The sequence below is a fragment of the Hippocampus guttulatus genome, chromosome 1 (genome assembly GCF_054856545.1).
Source record: "Hippocampus guttulatus isolate MCC_2025c chromosome 1, RoL_Hgut_1.0, whole genome shotgun sequence".
NCBI classification, from domain to species: domain Eukaryota; kingdom Metazoa; phylum Chordata; class Actinopteri; order Syngnathiformes; family Syngnathidae; genus Hippocampus; species Hippocampus guttulatus.
In genome coordinates, this window is record NC_141261.1 from 8801550 (window position 1) to 8826965 (window position 25416).

At 41.7% G+C, this 25416-nt stretch overlaps 1 protein-coding gene across 1 annotated transcript in view; it reads left to right on the forward strand.

The window, feature by feature from the left end:
- The window catches only part of ajap1 (adherens junctions associated protein 1), a 42799-nt gene extending 25274 nt beyond the window's left edge, over positions 1-17525 (forward strand). The window contains exons 3-6 of the mRNA XM_086107861.1: positions 4805-4892; positions 5032-5274; positions 7166-7298; positions 9508-17525. Of these exons, the coding sequence (XP_085963987.1) occupies positions 4805-4892; positions 5032-5274; positions 7166-7238 (404 nt within the window). The 3' untranslated portion in view covers positions 7239-7298; positions 9508-17525. The remainder of the gene's footprint in view (positions 1-4804; positions 4893-5031; positions 5275-7165; positions 7299-9507) is intronic.
- The last annotated feature ends 7891 nt before the right edge of the window (positions 17526-25416 follow it).

Below are 25416 nucleotides of genomic sequence, written 5' to 3' on the forward strand. Positions count from 1 at the left end.
ACTCTGTCCTTCAGTAAGTGTTTTAGATTGCCTGGTGGCTCAGTGGAAATCAGTATAGATTGACACTTTGACACCAACGTTAATTGCCAATTCCTAACTATCAGCAGTCCGCCTTTGACGGAAGTCTTCTCCTCACCTGTCCTGTCAAGGTTTCTGGTTGTGGCAGAGTGTTGGCTGTATTAAATATGTCTCTGGGAATCTCGGCTGGTAACAAGGTGACTGTGTTTCTTTCAGTTCCATCGACATTTCAAAGATAAGAGGCATTCCCCACATTGTTCATCGGCTTTATGAGCGATGCCGCGTGGGTGTTGTCTCCATTAGCTCCAAATGTCTCTTACAACAATTGCCTGCAATTACACACTGATAGCCAGCCAGTTGCACAAAATGAAAGCTGTTTGACACTTAGAACTCATTTGCTTGGCAACTACACTGAAAAAAAGTTTTTGTCCAATTTATTCCATTTTATTTTGTCAAGTAGGTGCACAAATTAAACTCATCTGGATCCAGATATATTAATAGCTAGATGTATAGTCCATCCATCCACCCCATTTTCTTAACTGCTTAATCTCCCCGACGGCTGCGGACATGCTGCAGCCTATCCCAGTCATTTTCGGGCAGTCAGAGGAGTACACCCCGTACTGGTTTGGCAGCCAATCATAGCGGACACACAGACAAACAACCGTTCGCTCTCACAATCACACCCAGGGACAATCTAGACTTAAAAAAAATATATAAACTAAAAATAAATTGTGAGTTTGCAAGTAGTGAAATATGGGGGTTTGCTGTACTCTTCAGTCTGCCCTTTACTCTTTTGGCAGTTTGAATTCATTTTTTCTTTATCTATTTGGATATTTTGTGGTGTATCCTCTTTTTCATTTCGTTGAACAGATAATGTAACCGTCATACAACCTGCACTGGTGTATTTTCAGATTACCTTTACGTGCCCATGCATTAACACTGCTCTGAATCTTTATATTCTGCTCTAGATCTCTTATTAAATTAAGTAGCAAGGGGGCATAATCCATTTCACCACCATCCTTTGTCACGTACATCAAAGCACCATGAAGGCTTTAGAGGAGACTCCAATGCTCGCTGCCCAGAGGTATCTTCTGTCCCCTCCATCTTTATCTACCATATCATCTTCTCTGCCTCTTTTACTTGGCAGCAATTTTACCAAACTGAGTATCTTTGAAGAAAGGTGCTTGCCAAAAATGATTTTTCAACCAGATAGCCTGCACAAAGGATATATAATACATACTCAGACCAAGGGACAAGTGGTCCTTCTGTTTCCTCCGTTTCTCTGTGTATCTCCACAATAGTATTTTATTGAAGAATTATTAGCTCATTCACTGCTAGCACGTCGGCCCCGCAGTACAGAGGTGCAGGGTTTGCATGTTCTCCCTGTGTTTTCTCCGGTTTCCTCCCACATTCCAAAGACATGCATGGTAGCTTGGTTGGACAATCTATATTGTCCATAGGTGATTGTGAGTGTGGATTGTTGTTTCACTATGTATGCCCATAAAGGATGGATGGATTACTAGCTGTTTTCAATGCAGTGTTTTCCATAATGTCAGCCATTTTAAAGCCTTCTGATCTTCAAAGATGCAAAGAACAAAAACAATTACAGTGGTACCGCTACTTACGAACGTCTCTTCATACATTTTCAAGTTACGAAACGCCTCACCAGGAAAATATTGCCTCTTTTTACGAAATAAATTTCAAGATACGAAAGGTAAAAATACAGGATGGGCTGCTGCTCACAGCTCCGAGTTTCCTGAACACAACATACTTATATAGCTGCTCTGCCATTGGCTATTACCGAACATCATCCTGGCATCCCATTGGCTAAGAGGGACTACTGTACGTGTCTATGTGTGTGGATAGATAGATATGTGTCTATGCAGTGTCCTCGTCATTCGTCCCTTGTGTCATGAGGCGTTCCGATAGTTTTACGTAAATGTGAATCACCCAGAAAAAGGGTTCACATGTTGGGCGATCGCTCACTATGCCGATGTTTGCCTTGGATATTTGTGAAGGATTGTTAAAAGCCGACAAAAACAAACATCCTTGGATCAGTTCTTTACAAAACGTCAGGCAAAAACCACGGCTTGGAACGGATTAGGGCATTTACATGGAAAACGCGTTTCTTCTTACAAAGTTTTGTAGTAAAGAAATTTCTTCCACAACCAATTAATTTTAGTAAGTAGGGGTACCACTGTACATCATTTAGCCCAACCTACCAGAATAAATCATTGGTTGTTTTACAAGACACCGTTTTACAATTACTCTATGCCTCAGAGTACAGTGGCTCCTACTCCCACTACCATTTATGAAATGAAGCTATTCTGGTCTAAAGGGACCTTGGCTATTGATCAAGAGGGGTGTTCACACGGCAAGATTTGGTCCGGTGCTACGCCGGGGCTGCCCCAGTAGAGCGTTCACACGTGCAAATTAGCTCCGGCGTAGCCCCGGAAAACAGCTTACACCGGACCAAATTTGATCCACCTCAGGGAGGTGGTTTAAAAATCTGCTCCGGAGCAAATGCTCGTTTGCGAAGCAGCACCGATGTAAATTTGCACGTGTGAACGCAACTGGGTTAAATTTGCTCCAGAGCAAATGCTTGTGAAGAGTACGTACGGCGAGAATGCGTTGCTTTCGTGCTCTGCCGGACTTCCGTCATGTGTTTGTTTAATAACGACACAAGACTTGGCTGGTAACATCTTTCCTTTTGTAGGAGACTGGACTGTCTCGGAGTTGTTTGTGTAGTTTGTTCCTTTGTTGTGTGTTCACAACCCCCCGCCCCCCATATAATTTATTTTGTGATTTCCTCTCTTGATTTTCTGTTTGGCGCATTACGTGTTTGCTTTTCTGAGTGTCATTGAAGTCATCGTTGATCTACGTTACCGGGGGCAGTCACTCTCGAGCAGAAGGAGAAGGGCGTGCCTATCCAGTAGTCCCTTGAGTTGTGTATACGTTTTAAAAAGGACCAACACGACAGCTCATTTGTTTTCTGTCGTTTTGCTCCGCTGCAGAAACTGCCGTGTGAACGCAAGTGGGGCTGCACCGATGCTGTGCCGGTGCTGACACGCTCAGCGGCTTTGTACGTGTGAACGCTCCACACAATTTGCTGCGGTGCAAAATATATCGCAACAAAATACATCGGTGCAGCGCCGCAGCAAATGTGTGCCGTGTGAACACCCCTAAGGCCTTGCTCTATTATGGCTAAGATTGGACAGATGTTACTTTATAAATGGCCACAGCCTTGACGTCAGTCACGGCCAGAGAGGGTTTGAAGGAAATGCAAATGACTTGTCAGAAGTTAATCTGTCTTTTCTGTGGCAAAGGACTCCCGATTGCAGCTGGAAGTTATAGCTGCCAAGTATACATATCATTTATCCAAGGTTGACTTGGACCAGAGATGTTTATAATACGAGGGGGCTGTCCAGCCGGGCAGCAGGCAGCTTTTCCAAAATGACTGAGCTGCACTTGCTTTTGATTTTCCCAAAGACAAATTGGCCTGGATCAGTCTCACTAGACAGCTGGTTGATGGAGAGGTGAGACGTATGAGGGCCCACCGAGGCCTTTTCATCATGACCGCTCTTTTCTTTCTCTTTTCCTCTTGAAGCGTGTCACCTACTGCAATGTGTCATTGTGTCCAGTAAGCTTTCATGCACTATCACTCACTCACACAGCATACTAAATCTAAGATATGAAACAATAAATTCGTGCACAAATTATCCACTCAAACAAAAATGTCACCAAAATAAATAAAACCACAAACCCACAACAAAAAGGTTGTGGGTCTGGGTTATTGTCTACATTAGTGTGGGGGAGAAATACAGCCAACTAGTACTTCACACACATTTGGAACTAAAAGATTGTCATCGGTCAAGTTCACCAATTTAAGGCCACAATGAAAATGTTTTGCATATTGAATTTGGCAGAAACAATAGGTAGGGCTGTGTGACTACTTGATATAAAATGATACATTGAGTTTGGGTCAGGACCCAAAATGTTATTGTGATAGGCCTATGACGTGCATGCCTGAGTATGTCGTGCCTGTCATTGTGAAAACACAAATTAGACTCACTGTTTGTGCAAGGTGTCAACTCGGTTAATATTGTCAGCTGTGTGTGTGTGTGTGTGTGTGTGTGAGTGAGCGAGAGCAAGAGAAACAAAGAAAACAAAAAAAACAAAAACAGTATACCGTATTTTCCACACTATGAGGCACACTTAAAAGCATTCAATTTTCTCCAAAGATGACAGTACAAGCCGATGCGCCTTATATATGAATCAATATTCTGATTTCTTGGACATAGTATTTTTAATGTTCTGTAAAGTGCTCTGTTACAGCTGCAGGAGTTGCGAAAGCTCTATAGAAATAAAGCTACATTGTTTTGTATTCCCTAAAGCATAACTCCATCTCGTGGATCCATAACGCAACCACAGCCATAAGTGTAGTTTCTATTCTATGTGCCTTGTAATGCGGTGTGACCTATATGTGTACAGACCATTCATTGAAGGTGTGCCTTATACTCCGAAACGCCTTATAGTGCGGAAAATACGGTAAGTTAATACAGGTAGATGCTGAATAAAAATGTGTTTGCTTCCAGAAGCAAACCAAATCCCGCAAGAGTAAATCGATTTGAATGTGTATTTTGTTCGTTTTGTTTTGTTAAAAAAATGAAAAATTGCAGGGCCCTATGAAAAGTAGTGATGATTTTATGTTTTGATTTTATTTCAGGGGCATTTCCTCAACTATTAATTACAATTTTTGTGTTCTTGTTTCTTGACTGTATTTTAGGTTTGGCAGTTCATCAGATAATCACTATCACTGTGTCTCTCATTATGGTTATCGCAGCCTTGATCACAACACTTGTCCTTAAAAACTGGTAGGAAAGTCTCCTTTCTTTTTACTCATGACAGGACAATGTATAGAACACCTGCTTTCTTCAGATTGGCCTATAGACTCCTCAAGCACAAGGTATGATTTTATTTTTGTTTTTTTGTCTTTGGTGCGTGTTTTTGTAGCTGTGCACAGTCAGGAAATGGCCGCCACAATAGCCATCAGCGCAAGATCCACCAGCAGGAAGAAAGCTGCCAAAACCTGACAGATTTCACCCCGGCCAGGGTTCCCAGCAAGGTGGATATCTTCACTGCCTACAATGACAACCTGCAGTGCTCTCATGAGTGTGTTCGGACTGCCGTCCCCATCTACACTGACGAGATGATCCAGCAGACGCCCGTCTACAAGACGGCTTACAATGGAAACAGGTACAATAGACAAGGACCCATCACACATGTTTATTATTCAGTCATGTGTGTACTCTCACAATAGAATACTTGAGGTCGTACAAGTTGCAATTTGGCCAATGATTTTGGTCCCAAAATCTCAAGTGTGATCCTCCAAGCCGCCATGCATAGCGTTCTATATCGCAGATAGAAGTCAACAAGTTTCTATGCTGGGAACCTAGAATGGATGATTTTCATTTCCTATGAGGAAAATCAGTTTTGTCCCAACGCAGATCATGTTCAACTCATTTTTGTCACGGGCCACATTATAGTTAGCGGTTCCCTTGGAGGGCCGTTATGACTGTGAAACCATATAAGGAAGTCAAGAATAATGGTTTATTCAACGATAGTTTAAGTTACTGTAATGAAGGTTTTGGTAACAAGAAAACTTACAATAGCTCTCTTATATATTACATACGAGAATTTGAAATTTTGGCAAAAATGTTAGTAAGCATCATAGAAGTCAACATGTTTGATTTATTGTTATTGTTTTGATTGTAAAATGTCCTTGAGTGTTTTGAAAGGCGCTTATAAATGAAATTGATTATTATTATTATTATTATTATTTGCTTTCGCGGACCGCATCAAATGATGTGGCGGGCCAGATCTCGCCCCCAGGCCTCAGGTTTGACACCTGTGCGTTCACGGTTCCTGTGGCTATATCGATTTTTATTTAGCTGTCTGACTTTACAAACCATACCAAATCACAATTGTGTACAAGTTCTTCCAAGTTGAAGAGGATGCCATTGTTTTCTCGTCAGCTATTAGTGAAACACACTTTTTTGCGCGGAGTCAAGCTGCAACATTACAAGACATTCCCTCAACTTAAAATCAATCAGCCAGTTATTATATTTGCATGATATAAGGCTTAAATTTCAAGTCTTAATGTTTGGTGAATCCGAGCTTGAGGGTACATGACTGGTCTATCGTAGGTTACATGCTGCACTTTAATCTTTAAATGAGCTTATATCAACCTGAAGCAACCTTGCTTAGCCACAAATCCAGGACCCAAGAAAGCTGGATGAGCAACATGCCCCGTACATTAAATCACACTCGACTGTATGATTGAAATCTACCAGGGGCTGCTGCTGCTGCTGCTGTTGTTGTGTAAAATGACTCGGCCCGTGATGAGAAGGGCTATGAAGTCTCTCCGGGGATATTTTCTGCCTGATAGAAATTGCAGACAGGTATACTATTTTGAAAACTCAACTCCAATGTAATATTTGACAAGTGCATGCATCTGAGTCACTATAATAACATACGGTCACCACTGCAACTTAAGACTTTAAATCCACGTTAACTTGTTTACCACGGGGAGATCCCAGAACACAAATGCCGGTAAAGCATCGGTGAAGAGGGAGTTCACGCCAATTTTGAAAGTATTTCACTTTGGGGATGAATATGGCAGGCATAGGCAACAATAAAATATTGCCTTTTTGGATTTTAATACCTTGAACATTGTATGTGTCGTGTGACGAGAAGCTTCTTCATTTTAACAGCATTCGCTGTCAGAGTGGATAACAGTTTCTGTCATCTGAGCTGCTGGGCATGCAAAGATGGTCACACTTACTTATTGTATCCAAAGCCCTGCAACAGATTTATTATGCTGGCACTGAGGGAAGAGTAATTCATCTGGTACAAACAGTCCAAAGTGTCTTCAATAATTAAGCACGCTGCCTCCAAAGTGCGCTGCTGGTGAATATGGGCACATTATTTTATTTTTTTTAATTGGTTGTTGTGACCCAATTGTTTGACTATGATGATCATTTCCCACCTATGCGGTCACGTTTGTGATACAATACCAACGGTCCACTTAAACATCGTATTGAATATCCTATGATGAGCTTCTAACATATTTCAACTTTACTCGCAGGCCTTCGCCCTCCGAAAGACAACTGATTCCTGTCGCCTTTGTGTCAGAGAAATGGTTTGAGATCTCTTGTTGACAAGCTGAAGGCCTTGTTCACTTCCCTTTGGAGGAAGAGGGTTCCCAAATTCATGCTTTGGTAGGTACTGCATTGTCACTGTCCAAGTATGTACGGTACGTTTGATATTTTCCTATTGTGGGCTTTTTTCATTCCTCTCTCCTGTCAAAGGATTAGGTTACTTAATAACAAAGGTTGGCAAAATTAGTCAACGGTATGGTACAGTGTGGACATGAACTGATTGTTGATTATATGTCTGGATGCCGTTGAGGCAAAAGATAGAGCACTACTCGAGCAGGGGTGTCGTTTGCATGACGTCAACTCTTGTTATGGTTGGAATATGCTCAATCTTCGACCAAAATAAGAACAATTCAACAGAACTGTATTGTACAAAAGGGAGAGCGAGAACATCGCAACCACAACATACAAAATGAAAACGACAAAAGTGTTGACGTGCAAAATAAACAACCAAAAATTCCATTAAATAGACAGAGCCAGATTAAGAGATGGAAGATACTCAAGTGAAATTGCATGTTCACGACACAAAAACGTCAGCAAGCACAACGAACAGAATTGTGACTGCGCAAGAAGTAATACAAATTGTGGCAAGTAGGCAACAGCCTGATATGTATCTCCTGTTTCTTCTGTGCCTGAGTTGATTGTCATGGAGATCAGCTGTGTGAAGCAGGCTCCGCCCATTTGAACTACCCAGTTGAATGAGAAAACAAAAAAATAAACAGCAAACAGCATCCACCATCAGCAAGCAGCATTTATTTTTTTGCCACAAAACAGCGCAAGCACCAAAATGGGAATTCAGAACATTCATCAAGAGATGAAAAAAAAAAAGATTTCAACAAAAAAAAAAAAAAAAAAAATCAAATAAGCCCTAAATTGATATCGATTTTTCTCCGTCAAAGAAATTTCATCAAATGCCCAGTGCAGCTGGATATCAATCATTTTACGTACCGAAGATAAATTAACCAACAAATGATTTCATTTCTCCCATGAAAAAGAAAACCTACTCGGAACAAGATATTCTGTCTGCCACTGACCCGTATTTGAAAATTAACAGATTACCTGCAGGTGGGGTCGTAAGAGAAAAGCATCTTCCTGATCCCGGACATACCTTTGTCGCAGGCAATTCGGGGCTCTCCAGCAGCGCTCCCGTTGCACAACATTCTTGATTATCTCAGCAATATCAGAGACATTACCTTAAATATAATGGAACGGTCATGGGTAACGTATGGTCATGTATCTTTTTGAGGCCCTGGGCCGAGGGACAGAAAGTCACTCCAACTAAAATAGATTTTATTAAATGAATAAATGGGCGGTGTTACAGTGACTCTTTTTGTTTTTAACTAAGCTCATAATCAGTTGTACGGCGGTACCTCTACTTAAGAAATTAATTGGTTTTGGAAGAAATTTCTTCACTCGAAAATTTCAGTAGAGACTTTTATGTAAAATGCCCTGATTCATTCCAAGCCCCCCCCCCCCCAAATTCAGATATAAACGTTTCCTAAAGCATAAAAACACATCAAAATATGAAACAAGTACATGTTGCAATTAGATTATTGCACAATAAATGAGAGTTGTGTAGAATGTAAAAAACAAAACAAAAAACAAAGAATAAAGAATAAAAATGATGGTCATTCGCTGCTATAAATTGGGAATTTTGCCATTGTGAGACAATTAAAGGGTTTCTTATTCTTATTGAACTATTAACTGCGTCTTCATCATTTTTTGCCCTCTTTAGTTCATGTTCTCTCTCAGAAGAGGTTTTTTGCCTGCCTTTTTGTAAAGAACTGATCCGACGACGGCTGCTTTTGTCGGATTTTAACAATCCTTCGAAAATGTCCAAGGCAGACATCAGCATAGTGAGCAATCGTTGGACTGGTGATCACTTTTTCTGGGTGATTCACATTTACGTAAAACTATCGGAACGCCTCATGGCCCGAGGGGCGAATAACAAGGACGCTGCATAGACGCGTCTCTATCTACACACATAGACATATACGGTAGAGGTTCCTCTTAGCCAATGGGATGCCAGGAAGATGCCAGGTAATAGCCAATGGCAGAGCAGCTAGAAGTACAGGTATGTTACGTTCAGGAAACTCGGAGCTGCGAATAGCGGCCCAGACTGGATTTTTACCTTTCGTATCTTGAAATTTATTTCGTAACAAGAGGCCATAATTTCCTGTTGAGACGTTTGGTAACTTGAAAATGTCATATGAATAAACATTCGTAAGTAGAGATACCACTGTAATTGTTTTTGTTCTTTGCATCTCTACAGGATCCAAATGGACACAAGCGGCTTCTTTTGTAAAGTAGTGTGATCTCTCTTTGGACATTGGTGAAGATATTTATTTTTCTAGAGATGACAAACAGAGCAGTCACAGTGCACACCCTCTCCATATTTCACCATGAAGATGTAGACCAGATAGCGCATTGGGACGGACATTCACGGGACGTGTGGATCATCATCACCGGTATCTCTAATCATCGATACGCGTTTGACATTTGACAACGGCACCCAAAGGGGCTTCTGTGGGTGGAAGATGAACTCAATTTTTGAACAATGTGCCAATAATGCCACTATGTGCCACAACCTGGATAGAAGAAAGTTGTAACGACAACAGATGGACAAAACAAAGAGAGCTATATTAACCTTGTATTGACATTGTTTGTTTTGTTTTGTTTTTTTTGTTGTTGTTGTTTTTTTTTTTTTTAAGAACTGTGAAAATGATACAATTGTATTTGGATAGTTTTAAGAGATATTTTGAAAAATGGTCGTTATTTATGTAAAACTCTAATAGACTGGGGGAAAAAATGGAAGGAAAAACATAATATAAATTCCCATTTTAAAAACAGAACAGTGCTATTTTTTATACAGAACACCCTGCCACACCCTTGACAACGGAGATCCAAAGCCCCTTGGATTTGCCACTCTTATGAAAGACTCTCATTCGAGATTTTCTTTCCTGATTTGAATGACTGGAAATTCTCATAGGGTCTTTTTTTTTTTTAAACAGCATGCTGCAACATATCTCACAGTAGCCCATGTATGTACGGATTCAGTAGGGGGCAACTACTGTACACAACTAACTGCTTACAGCTGGACAGGACATTTAACTGCCTCAGGTCTGTCCAACTCTCTCGAACAATTTGTTATATTACACTCAATAGCTGTTTTGGGATCAATACTACATTTGTTCATCATTCAGCAATCGATCAACTAGCCTCACAAGCAAATATGTCTTTTTATGTATCGGTATGTGGTTATTCACATGAATAAGAAGAATAATTGCAAGAGGAAACCCTTTTGGGTGACACTTGCCCGAGTTTATTCAATCGATGAGAACGTAGTTTCATAACCTGTGAAACGAGTTAATATTCATAAAATCTGGAGAAAAGAAAATCAGTTTGCTTTGAATAAAACGTGACATCACACAATATTCTGAACACAAATAAAATAATCAGCGGTGCGTGAAGACACATTAATATAAAAAAAAAGGGGTATCTCAGGATCAAGGTAATCTGCAAAGAACCAAAAGTTCCACCCAACAAGTTAGTCTCGCCCACCCAACATTTCTGGGGATTAAGCTGAGTGTTTTAAACTTTTTATCCAAGTTCATAGGCAGGAAATGTAGGAGGGTGTGCTTCCATACTTAGATTTTCTGGTCCATGACAGTTGATGGCTTTGTAGACCTGGTTTGTTTTCGTTTCGCATTAAATTAAAAAAAAAAAAAAAAATCTAAGTTAACCAAAACGTGTCCCAAAAAAAAAATAATTTAAAACAACAACAAAAACCCCACATTACATTGCTCACTTATCTGATTGGTCCGTGACGGGCATAAGAATGCAAATAGTAATAAGGTTTTATTTTCCCAGAAAGTGTACTGAAAGGGGGCCTGGTGGGCGACTGGTTAACGCATCCGTCTCACAGTGCAGAGTTGCAGGGTTCGATTCTAGGCCCGGCCTTCCTGTGTGGAATTTGCATGTCTCCCCATGCCTGCCTGGGTTTTCTCCGGGTACTCCAGGTTCCTCCCACATTCCAAAAACATGCGTGGCAGGTTAATGGAGCACTCTAAATTGTCCCTAGGTGTGATTGTGTTGTTCGTCTGTGTGTGCCCTGCGATTGGCTTTCAACCAGTTCAGGGTGACCCCGCCTCCAGGACGGCCCGCGACGCTTGTGAGGATAAGTGGATCAGAAAATGGATGGATGGAAGCGGTAATGAAAACACCAACATAACCACGCCGGGTTTGTTTAGCACGCGGCAGTTGATCTGGTCCACGCCCGAGTTCTTACTTGACCAAACAAATCACACCAAGGGGGAAATACAAACACGCGATAGATCAAAACAGACCAAAAGGTGCTCGTGTGAAAGCACCCTTAGGCTCTCTTGAGATCCGCCGAGCTCCAATCATTGAACGGTGAAACACAAAGCTTCGGGGGGATGGATTATGTTTGTGCTTTTCAGGAAGCTACTTTTGTACGTGCTGTTGGTTTGTAAAAAGCACAAATCCATTTCTTCAAATCTCCATGTTTTTTGTTTTTTTGGGCTGTAGATAGCACTTGACAGATGTGGACTGAACTCCATTGGTCACCGTATGTCACCAAAGTGATTTTGGGTTTACAGTCATTTCCTTTACCATACATCACAGCCACTTTCCCCCCTCGATGAGATCATCATCCTGCGTAAATTTTATGAAGGAGGTCCCCAGATGGCCTGGGACGCAAACACTGTGGCGCAAAACTGCTTTTTTTTTTTTTTTTTTCCATTTCCCACATGAAAACCACTTTCATGAATGACATACAGCAGTTCAGGCTCACTTGTGTCAGGCTGCCTCGTTGCTTCTTTGACATAACCTATATATTTTTTGAATGAAGTGTGTTAATCTTAATAGACAGAGGGTTATGAAGAAAAAAAATGTATATTATACACGTGTAAATGTATTTTCTATATATTTGTGTACAGGTGTGTAACATTTTTTTTTCTTTTTTCAACAACTCGCCCGTTTTTGGGGAACGGTTTAAGCTAGGTCTGAGATAGTGTCTTTGTTTACATGTGTAATGACGGTAATTTCTTTTCAAACACAAAACTAACATTGTGCCAAGCTTCTTACCTGCACTTTCAAGCAGTACGTGTATTATATCTTTAGACAACCAGTATAATATTTCTGTAGACGCTGCAAAAGACGCTGGGGGGGTGGGGGGAGCAGCGGCGAGGAGATCTCTTTGGTTGTTCTGTGCTCACGGTCGGCTGGGAAACCAATGACTTGCTGTCATCCACGTGTTAATGATGATAGACCGTGTTTCGTCACGTGAACAATAAATGGGATTCATCTTACAGTAGCTGCCAAGAAGCCATCCGATTGCATTCGAACGAGATGGTGTTCCGTTCATTTGTCGCACTTGTTATGTTGTTTCATATTTTGCCACATCGTGTATGATTTGTCACACTCATTTACGACGACTATGGCGACAGGGAATCGGGTAAGACATCTAAAAGGAAAAAAAAAAAAAGATGATTGGATTGGTGTGTGTACGACATTAATCCACATGCCAAGATTTGAGGTGTCCCTGATGCGATCGGGAAAACTTTTATCAAAAGGATACTCTTGGTTTTATTTCAACTCGGACCTTCTTCTAAACTCTGCGCGTGTCTCTCGAGATGCAAGTCACGGTGATACGGTGGTTGGTCTTCCGCGCGTTACATAATTGATAAAATAACTAAAATATTTAAATATTTGATGGCCTGTCAAAAAGCTTCTGCGGAGACGGTCGCAGTTCCTTTGATGAAACTCACCCCCATCAACTTTTGATCTCCCGATGAGTCTTCTCGTGCCACCGCGAGCCTTTTGGATTGTCATGGAAGGCCCCTAGTTTTTTGCATGGGTTGCTTGCTTACTTTTTTTGCGGAATTTGTTTGTTCCCCTTCCCTCTTAATGTGGTGAAAATGTAAAATACCACCCGCTCAACACTAGCATGTTCATCATCTCGAGAGAACGTTAAAGCTTTATTATTTGTTTATTCTTAAAAAAAGCGTGTTACCTCCCTGAAATCAGCGATTTTTCAAATTTCACATTTTGCATGGCAGTGGTTTGTACCAAATTTGTTTGCCTTGCATGGGGTCATCCGGTCAATCAATCGGCGAGTGTTAACCGGAGCATGTTCGATGTTTATGAGCAATCAAACGTTTTCCCATCAACGTATCAACAACTTAACTCAAGTCATGGCAGCTGTCACATGAGAATCTTAAATGACGTTGAAGATACATCCGGTCCAATGGCGGCATAAAATACCTATTTGCAAGCTTATGATGCTGAACTCCTGCCGCGGAAAACAAAGCCGATTAAATGATGATTAGGTTCCTGGTGGAGACACAAATGACTTGTTGACAATTCCTTATGGTGGATGGTAACTAATTCTAAGATTACTGTTGATGTTACACTGGGAAATGATAAATCAAAAACATAAGTTGCGCTTATCGCAAATCACGTCCAAAACTCATGAGGTGAAAATTTATACTTAAACATATCAAAGCCACACGGACAAATGTTGATCACTGCGACTGTTTTGGCGCCCTTAAAGACTGTGACCATATTTCGATTGTTTCTGAATTACTTTCAATGTATCTGGCAACTCGAAAGGATCAGATTTTTGCTCGACGTTGAGTTGATCAAATTTGATCCCGATATAATCATGCCAGGATGTTTGAAACTTGAACAAGAAGGGATTTTTATTACAATCCAAATTTCTGTGACTCGATCCGGGGTGTGATGTTCAGAAATGATTCCAGAATTACATTTAGCTGGGGAAACGAAAAAGAAAAAATCAATTCTCTTTTACCTCTCATATGTAAGGGAATGACTCGTGCTTTGATGCCTTTTCATTTGTATCTACTGTAGATGTTGCCTATTACAAACGTGTATTACAGTAACGTGGTGTTCACAAAAAAACTAAACGAAACAAAAAAATAGTGCAGACATGCCAGTAGCTAAAAAGTCTTAACGAGGCACCAAAGACTTTGACATGCTTTTTTGTGACAACAAATGGATATTTTCAGACTATTGTCCCCCCCCGCCGATTAAAGCCTGTGCTCCGCTCTGCGCAAACAAACAATCAATCATCATGAATTCCAGTTTAGCTGTAGACGCGGCACGGCCATATCACGCCAAGTGTAAATGTATTGACGTGCCAGTTGTGTTAATTAGATGTTGGCAAATATTAATACCTTCAACAAAAACATTTTAACACAGCACTTTGGTTTTTGCTCTGTATTTTTCATGAGCTGAATTCAGAGATCTGAGACTTTCTCCGAATAAAAAAAAGACCTACTTCTCTTCAACATTTTCCGCATATCTATCGAAATCCGTGACAGTGAGTGCTTCTCCTTCCCCGAAATAATTGCACGTTCTTCCACTCCCTCCTCGATGGCTGCGCGGAGTTGCTGCCTATCGGCAGGAACTAGAAACACACTGTTGTATACGCCAAATATCCGGTGAGGATGTTGGCCATGCAAAGACGAGGATGGAATCGTGTGCAGATTCCTGTCCAGGAACATGTTGCAACATGAGGCGACGCGGTCAGACATGAACGACTCAAAGAAAAAAAAAAAAAAAGAGCCTCAGGGTCACGTCCTCGGTGATACCTCAGTGAAGGCCGCCCATAAAACGCACTTGTGTTTGTTGACCGTAATAGAGGACTGCACATACCATGACCCCCCCCCCCCCCACCTCCATCCCCCATCGCCAATGTAGGCCACTCGATCCACTACGGCAATACACTCGGTCTGCCATCTGCCTTTTCCCCGTGAAAACAGAAATTCAAGTGCGATGAGAACACCTCTTTCTAAAGTCCAAACGACAATGAATGTGAACATTTGCCCACTCAATACGCAGATTAGTTCCTCCAGGGACGCTCTCTGACAGTTGGTGCAGAAATGTGGTCTCTGATGATCTTAGAGGAGAGGATTGTGGATGTGGAGATCCTGGGCTACTGTGTTCTGCTGTTATGAGGCTGGTTGGAAGCACCGCCAAGTTCTCTGAGACGCCTTTGGAGACAGCTTATGATGATGAAATGATATACGGTGTATAAGCTCTGGTGCACGTTCCTGTAGTCAGCATGCATTTTGCATGCTCCCGCAAACTTGAGACATCCGGAGCAGTTTTGCTGTGAGTAAAACCGTACATTTTAGAAATGGGCTTTTTATTGAGGCCAGCCTAAGGCACACCTGTGCAATCATCATGAAGCTTGATTACCTCGGCAAAGGAGAAGTGCGATTCAGACAGACGTGGAAACAATACTTGAGAGAAACGGGCCTTTCGTGTCCAAGGGCGTAGTTTGCGTTCACAAGGGCAAATAATAATTAGCACCGTTGTGTCCTCACTTGTAAGCGTAGAGACAGAAGGACACCAAAGACATGACGCAACAAAGAAACGGTTCAAATTTGACGACTAAAATGTTTGAATCATGGGGGAAAAAGGAGAAATGCTTATCTTGGTTTTTACAAAACAAAAAGAGCATTTTTTTTTCTCCGTTTCACCGCCGTCATGTTTTGTTTTGCTCCGTTATCGTTTCTCCGCACAAAATCTAAGGTCAGCTCTTATCAATGCTATCAATCGATACTCTACAATCTCAAAATGTCAAAGTACCACGCTTCCTAAGGGCTTCAATTTTGACCTGTGAATTTCCCAGCTTCCCTGCAGCCAGAATGTGAAGCGTCACATCTCACGGAGAAATCACCCAACCGCTCGTGGCCCTTTGTGTTGCAAGCAATTGTCGCTGTCACAGACACTGGCTTTGCCATGCATCCAATTATCCGAAAGTGCAAAGTTGCACCAGTCGTGTGAACGCGACATCTCGCTTTGATCAAATCGGTCCCGCAATTTCAGGTGAAAAAAGTTGGGATGATCCGGCAATTTGCTAGGATGGCATCGGTAAACGCGAGTCTGTGACACAAATATGACTTGGAAGGAGTTGATCGCAAACCTCTCAACTCAGTTTTTCGCAGGCGTCCTACACATGAAAAAATACACTCCTCTTTTTTCCTACTCACCCCCCCCCCCTCCCAAAAAAACCTGGTGGTGCTGCTAGTATGATTCTTTTTTCATGTCGCAAAATTTCCAGGAAGTGCGATACACCATACCCTGATTTAATTAGCGGTTCCACCGCGGGTATGCAGGTGGGGCAGCAGGACAGAATGCAAAAGTCGATTCCACCAAAAAAAACAAAAACAAGGATGAGGTGCTATATTTTCTTCCCACTGTGTAGCATCCCAAAGTAGCACAGACAATTAGAGAGCTGCTTCTAAAATCAGGCCTCTGTTCATTGGGCAAGCCAACCCTGGGTTGGGTTTCTGCAGAAATAATTTAAAAAAAAACTAAAACGTGAGACAAAAACATTAGCATTGTCTAAATGCCTTGCAGCCTCTGATTGTGCCACATTGTTCACAGAGTTTCTGCTTCAAAATACACTACGTGATTAATAGGAACCAAGAATAGACCGGCGGGCACATGGATACCATCTGCGAATCGTGCTATTCTCTGTCAATCAATCCAATTATCTGCTCGGTTTCAAAAATGCTGGGATCAAATCAGGAATACATTGACCGATGTTCATATTCCCAGAGGGATCCCGACATCAGATCGGAAGAGGGCTGCGAGATAAACATGACATATTTTCGAGAGCGACATCGAATAGGCTGATTTGAACTGGTTGAGAAAGAAGGTGACACGCTGTTCTAAAAGTACAATCACAATTCATCGCTCTCATGAGAAACTTGACTCAAGTTGTGTTGTTGCCATTAAAAATGAAAGGTTTGTACTTTGTATTGAACTGTTTTTTGATATTTGTGTTGAATATATACATGAGTACCTCTGTGAACTTTTGTACAAGACCTCTCTGACTTTATGACCTGTATTTACAAACACTTAGAAACAACGCGACTCACAAAGAAGTTTGTCGTTGCGAAGGCGAAATGTACACTTTGATTTGTTCCGGGGGGAGGGGGGGGGGTGTTTGTCTTGACAAATCGCACCTCTTCGTTTTGTAGGTATCGGTACACATCACCAATTTCCAAGTGACTTTGATTTGGTTACTCTTGTACGACAAAGCTCTGTATTTGCAAGCACTGTAAATGCGATTCTCATTGGACTCTTCCTTCTGTACATTTAGTACTCTGATGTTGCTCTTAATAAAATGTAAAACAACATGAGCCTGTTCTATAATCACTTTGTTGAGATGAATCCCAGTGAGAAGTGTTCAGGACAAACTGCACAAAATAAAATACTTCAATATGAACTGAAGCTTGACTCTTTCTATATTTGTCGATTTCTTTTGTTACGGCAGCTGTGCTACATTAACATTTTAATTAAGGCACGCCTTGTTCAAGATGATATAGCCTTCTGTATTCGAGTTGTGCTGTCAACAAATTGAACCAGCAGTAGATTTTACTGTCAGCTTTCATTTTGCTGTGACAACACACAAGCATACAGTGCGAGCATAGATGCAGATAGATAGATAGACAGACAGACAGACAGACAGACAGACAGACAGACAGACAGACAGACAGACAGACAGACAGACAGACAGACAGACAGACAGACAGATAGATAGATAGATAGATAGATAGATAGATAGATAGATAGATAGATAGATAGATAGATAGATAGATAGATAGATAGATAGATAGATAGATAGATAGACAGACAGACAGACAGACAGATAGATGGCGGCAGGGGTTTGACTACATCACAGTGTAGAGGTGCCAGGTGGAAGGCTACAGTGTTCCGTGTCCATATAAATAGAGCGGGTGGAGCTTCTCTGTGTTCGTCTGTAAGTCAGTGACGGTGAAGTTCAGCGGTGCAGTGAAAATAAAACGTCTTCAGTGTTGTCATCAAACCAAGTGTAGTCATCCGAAATGATGTCTACACAAAACCGTTGAGAGACTTCCGCGCAAGAACCAGAATCAACATAGCCTTGCTGCTGTGTTCAAAGCAAACTTGAGAAAAACGAAGTATGCAACCATGGCTTAAATCCACTACAGGCTGAGTACTAGTTTACCTTAGATGTGCACTTTATAATGTTATATTGTTCTGTTTTGATTCCATAAAAAGAGCTGTTAAAGCAGCTGTTGTGTGACAAAATATTTTTTTTACTGTTGTTGATGGACAGTAATATTGTGTGAGAGATTATGTGTGAATAACTGCTCCAAATGAAAAATGTTCATGTAAAATTGAAAATCGAAATTGTTATTTCAGTAAATATTTGCATTTTGCACATAGAAAACTGATTCATGATTCCATGTTGATGAGAGCATTAAAATGGGGAAAAATAGGACAAAAAAATATAAAAGGAAATTCAGAAACGATAAAAAATGCATGAGTAATCACGATGAATTTTTAGTGAATTTGAGTTAATTATGACAGTTGCATTTTTAATTAGATTAAATAGATTAATCATTTGACAGCTCTAATTTATATATATATATATATATATTATTTTTTTTTTGCCACCTGCCCCTCATTTTGGGGAACGGGTTGCTGCCATGATATTCTAAGTTAATGATTATTTCCTAAAAACAATAAAGTTTTGGTCACTTTGAACATGAAGTATGGTATTTTGTCTTGGTTGAACCTGATTTGCAAATTATTGTTTTGTTTTTGTTTAACACAACATCCCCATTTCATTGGAATTGGGTTTGTAATTGACTTCAGGGGCTGAGCTGTCTCAACTGACAGTTTTCGGTTGGAATTCCATTGGTTTTCATTAAGGTTTATTTTCCTCCTCGGTTTGCGAGATGCTTTCCTGGTGTCTGTTTACTTTTGGTCATTGGTTTTCGGCTGCTGTCATTAGCTCGGCACCCCTTCCACCATTTCATTTAATCAGCTTTTTGCCTGCCCTTGTGCTCAACCAGCTGTGTCTCATCTGGCTGATTAACCCGAGTCTTAATTCCTCCATTTGTTTTCATGTCTTGCGGAAGCGTCATTTGGTGTTCCGTACCGTTGGGAGGTGTTTTATTTTTCTTTCTGGCGCTATTGGGGTTTTGTTTGGTGTTGTGTGTCTCGCATGGTATTCATTTTGGTGATTATAAAGAGCGCTGAGCCAAATGTACCCAATATTAGTAATTTTTTATTAACCGTGTATGGTAAATGTTGAAAAGAGGCTCTGCCGTCATTGTCAAGAAAATTACGCTCCGAATGATCTTTGCTGGCCCCAACACGCCATGCTTCACAAAATTACAAAGTTGGCAGTGTACTGCAATTTGTCCAGATAAAGTGTCATAAATGAGCAGTGACATATGTGTGTTGGGAGCCATAAATGCCGCAATGACTATTTTTCTACCCGATTAACGTGTGAAATGTCTCGTCTCTTGTGCAGGCAACCATTAATAATGGCTTTGATTAAAGCTTTGTGAGTGCAGACACTATTTGTTTGATATTCACTTTTGTGACAGTCCTGCAAACCGTGTGAGACATCTTTAAAAAAAAAAAAAAAAGAAATTACAAAGTACGTCACCAGCACTTTTCATGACATTTACAAATGATTGGCTTTTAATTCTGACTTGTTTTCTGTGCTTTTTTTTTTAAACCGATATAACATACCGTACTTTCCAGACTATAAGTCACTCCAGAGTATAAGTCGCACCAGCCATAAAATGCATAAAGAACCAAAAAAACCATACATAAGTCGCACTGGAGTATAAGTCACATTTTGGGTGGAACTTTATGTGATAAAATCACCAAGAACAGACATGTCATTTTTGAAGGCAAATAAAAATAAAACAACAAGCTAAATAACAGTATGACATGCTAACGTTACATGACGCATAAACAATGAACTGAGAATGTGCCCGGTATGTTCACGTAACATAATAAGAGTTATTCAGATAACTGTAGCATAATGATCATGTTGACAAGTTTACCAAACCATCACTGTCACTCCAAATCACTAAATCCAATGAAATCTTCATCCTCTGTGTCACTTTTAAGCAACTCTGCCAACTTCGGAGGTAGAAGAGACGGTGCTTCTTCTGCGATTTATAGTCCGGAAAATACGGTAATCTTTTGATTTTGTTCACTAAGAAGCTACATTGATGGATATCAACAAAATACTGGTCTTTCGTTAGCCATTGTACAATGTAGATATACTGAAAGATAGTGCAAAACAACAGACTGACAAAGACAAACGCTAAATGACGGACCAGCAAAATTTTGTAAAATGCTTCTATCTCCTTAGTTAGTTTCAAAATTCTGACTTCAATGTCCATGCAGGAGAAAATAGAGATGCTCATATTAAAAAGTCAAGGTTATAATTTTGACTGCTTTTGTCATGAGACAGTGATGTTTTTAAAACTGAGTTGAAACAGTAATAATAATAATAATAACAATACATTTCATTTATAAGCGCCTTTCACAACACTCAAGGACACTTTACAATCAAAACAAGAACAATAAAACCACAAATAAAATTATAAATAATAAGATAAGAAAACCTTTATTCATCTCGCAATGGAGAAATTCCCAAATCACAGCAGCAAAGTTATGAAAGGAAGAAGTAGAACAACAAAATATAGGAGCTGCTGGAAAGGTGAATTCAAACTGAGTATGCGATTTTAAATAGGTGGGTTTTGAGATGTGATTTGAATGTGGGAAGAGAATCAATATTTCGGATGTTGAGTGGGAGTGAGTTCCAGAGTTTGGGGGCAGAGCGGCTGAAAGCTCTGCACCCCATCGTGCTGAGACGGGCAGAGGGTACACAGAGGTGAGGGCGGATGAAGACGGTCTTTGACGATATCCCTGACAAGACAATTTATTCCGGGTAAGTAATTCATGCCTTTGTCACATCCCGGCTGGATTACTGTAATGCACTTTACTTTGAAGTCAGCCGATCCTCCATTAGGCGTCTCCAGTTGGTCCAGAATGCTGCTGCTCGCTTTGAGACTGGTATTCATAAGAGGGAGCACATAACTCCTGCTCTGGCATCCCTTCACTGGCTCCCTAGACATTTTAAAGTTCTTTATAAGATCCTATTGTTTGTTCTCAAATTTTTTGATGGCCTCGCTCCACCTAAACTCTCTGAGCTCCTCCGCCCCTTCACACCTGCCCAGTGCCTCAGGTCTGTGGACCAGACCTTGTTAGAGGAACCAGGAACTAAGCAGAGGCTCAGAGGGGACCGAGCCTTTTCCGTTGCTGGTCTCTCTCTTTGGAATGACCTCCCACCGAAAATTCGGCAGGCCCCCTCGCTGCCCATCTTTAAAACTCATCTCAGAACTCAGATTTGATTTTTAGTTTTTTGTGCTTCCTACTGTGTTTGTTTTTAATTTAATTGTTTATTGTTATGTGTATGATCTTTGTTCCATGTACCGCACTTTGTATACAGCGGTGGTTGTTTCAAAGTGCTCTATAAATACAGTTGAATTGAGATGAGTTAATATTAACTTATTGCTTTGACAGATCGACAGCACTACGGATTTTTTCTGTACACCTTCACACAAACAATGGTTAAAAGATGTTTCCCTTTGCTGGAGGTATTCAGTCACTCGCATTAGCCTGATCAAGCATCCTCCTTGTGATCAAAGAAAATATACTCGGGTGTGCGGGGCTGACAACTTGAGTAACTAATGTGCAATATCTTCATTCCTTTTTTTTTTCATTCAAGCTGTCAAGGTGTTTTCAGAAAGACTGCTCTCCTGTTTGATGGATTTGCACGGGCAGACTGAGTACTGCCTGAAGCTGGGGTCTGTCCTTGTAGAGCGGTTGCTTGGCTGCATTAGAATAAAGCCAGATGGATACGTCCACACTGACTTTGACAAGCCAACAGCACTCCCTTGTTCCTCATACATTAAGTAGAACCATGCAGCCCTGCCTACACAGACGGGCCAGATCAATGGGGTGGGTAGCACATGCCAACAGCTGCCAGGGAGATACTTTCCTGTGCTGTGATCAATCCTGCCTGCAACCCTGCACCTGCCAAACACACTGACACTTCCCCCAAGAGCTTGGACGGTACAGTTGACCAGTTCGATGTTTCCCAGTATAGAGGAGAGTGCCCAGCCACTTCTAACTGGCGGCTTGGCCACGTGGGTGAGTCCCAGCGGAGGCTGGCAGTATATTATTCTTTAAAGGTTGGGACACTTTATTCCCCCTGCCCCCTGGCGCGCGCACACACACACACACACACACACACATACTCAGAAAAGACTTGCAGCACAAGTTTCACTCTGCTTGTGAGGCCCCCCCCCCCCCCGCCCCCCTGAAATTGACCTGTTTGAGCAGGGTAAAACCATTCATTGTCCCATCCATCCATTTTCTACCGCTTATCTGGGGTTGGGTCACAGGAACAGCAGCTTTAGCAGGGAAGCCCAGACTTCCCTCTCGCCAGCCACTTCTTCCAGCTTTTCCTGGGGAAATCCGAGGGGTTCCCAGGCCAGCTTGGAGACATAGTCTCTCCAGCATGTCCTGGGTTGTCCCTGGGGTCTCCTGCCGGTGGGACATGCCAGGAACACCTCACCAGGCAGGCGTCCAGGAGGCATCGTAATCAGATGCCCGAGCCACCTCATCTGGCTCCTCTCGACGTGGAGGAGAAGCGGCTCAACTCTGAGCCCCTCCCGGATAACCGAGCTTCTCACCTTATCTCGAAGGGAGAGCCCGGACATCCTGCGGAGAAAACTCATTTCGGCCGCTTTGATCCGGGATCTCGTTCTTTTGGTCACGACCCATAGCTCGTGACCGTGTTCGCATCCTAATCAGATAGCCGAGCCACCTCATCTGGCTCCTCTCGATGTGGAGGAGAAGCAGCTCAACTCTGACCCCTTCCGGATGACCGAGTTTCTCGTGACCGTGTTGCCAACTGAGTGTCCGTTCAGATCACTCTGACATTTTTCCCCCCAAAAATAATTCTGCAACTTTTTCCAGCATTACAGAATACACCGACACTCCATCCTGTCTTCTTTGAAAGCAGAAGATTTTCATCCCTACCCTATCTGTTCAGACCGAGAGTGAATCAGGCTTTAACAAAGCCATGGTTGATGGTCAGTCTGTCAGTCAGAGAAATGTGCACAACTTTGGTTCGTAATCTAGTAGAGAATACAATTGAGCACCTGTCCTGTCATTGGATGGTACAGATGTGATGACATTTGGGTGCAAAGGTTATGTCGACAAAACACTATTTAACAAATCTGCAGCCCTAAGTAACATGAACACTCGCCATCACATACCAACACACATACACACAAAAAATGATACTGATGAAATAACAGCAGGCATCCTGAAATATTGCTGTGATAAGCCGCACTTCGATGTCATATCCATATTTCTCTGTCATGTTTGCTGGAGTTGGCGGGTCTTCAATCGATGGTATAGAGTGCGGAGTCTATCGGCTCAACACACTGCCTTGTAGGGAGCCGGTGCTTGGTGTTTGAGAGAAGGCAAAGAAGGGATTAAGTTTGACTGTTGGGGTTCTGTTGGAAAGGAAGTCCTTAAAAGAAAGCCCTGAATCTAACAGCAGGTGAGTAGGAGGGATTCCCAGGTCATATCACTTTGGGACCAGTCAACAAAGACCATCCTGACTTTACCCCTCCCGATGTTTGAGGTGGATCCAGACTGTGCAGAGTGTCGTGGCTATTGCGCCTTCAGCCAATCTATTTGCTTTGTTTGCAAACTGGTCGGGTCAAGGATGAAGGAGAGCAGGCTTTGATGTGATGTAAGACCAGCTGCTCCGTGCAGTTGCTGTTAATTAGGGCTAGTGTAACTGGGCAGTCGTCCATGAGGCTAACGGTGGTTTTATTGCAGATAGGGATAACGGGACACTTGGTCACCAAAGGCCCTGAGTACCCTCCCAGGAGTCCATCAGAACCCTGTGATTCCCGGGTTTGACCTTGCCGTATGTTACCTCCTGAACTGTTACACCGTCAGTGGTTTGGTGGCTGAGAGCTTGCAAGGGTGATGAGGGGTATGTGGCTGCAGGTTTGGTTGAGTGAAGACTTACGAGTGTGCAGAGAAAGTGTTCGGATGGACCGCCAGCTACACCTGCTTGGAGTTTTTGTGGTCTGATCTTGCTTTCCAGATTCTTCTTTTCAGTGCATTTGTGACAGAACTTTACAACTATTTTCAGACTCTGGCTAGTGACTTGATCAGGCTTTTCATCTATGGTTTCAGGTCGCCCATCACAAGATGCACATCAGTTTTTGTGCCACTTAGCACAAAGCAGATCACTGTTGACGAGTGCTAATCTGCATCCAGAAACTAGTCTGCTGAGGTTTCTGAGATGCCATGGTAGTAAATGTCTCGAAAGGTAATGCAACATCGTCTTAACTCAAAGGTACAACGTATGTTTTTGTTTTTTCAAATAAGGCAAGGCAAGACTTGTATGCAGTTGCTATATGCTCTCAGTTTTAACATTTACATAAAAAGGGTCTACCAGGGGAAGAGTGTGACATTCACCAGTCTAAGTACGGTGTGCTGTACACTTGTGTCTGTCTCAGAGGAAAGCTGCAGCATCGTGGGAAGACTGAGCCAACTTTGTTAAAAATAGGGGAACATCTGGCAGTGAGTAGGGAGCAAAGGTGTATTGTCTCGAACCAAAAGCTGACTGCAACGAAGTCGAACTCTTACCGCTGCTAGCCACCGCTGTCAGTGAATCAATCGATACGAAGGAATCATTAAATGACATGAATATCACCATGCCCGCACAGAAACAGCCATATTCAGTACCAAATTTAAAAAAAAAAGGAGATGGAGCAGAAAATGTCTGTGGCAAGCACAACATTTCTGTCAGAGACTGAAACTAGAATCAGCTCTGCTCTGACCATCACACAGTGTGACTATTCAGTCAATTTAATTAACTACCCATTTCACGTTGTATAATGTGGCTTTCTTTCATCTATGTAGAACAGAGGTCCCCAAACCTTGCGACAGTCATTTGTCATCCCATCACACAGAGTGACTGGACGGCAAGTACCTTATTGATCATCAGTCTGGAAAAAAAGTTTAATTTTGAAATTCAGGGGTGCCTGCGTGTCAAACTGCCGATCTCTGTCCCATAATATAATGTAAAAAAAAAAAAAAGAAAGCATGTCCACAAGCTAGCAAACATTTGTAGAAAAAAAAACAAAAGCTAAAATACTAAATAGGGGAAACGTCGTCTGATGAGATTAAAGAAGAGCCGACAAAAATCATCACCACCAAAAAAATAAAA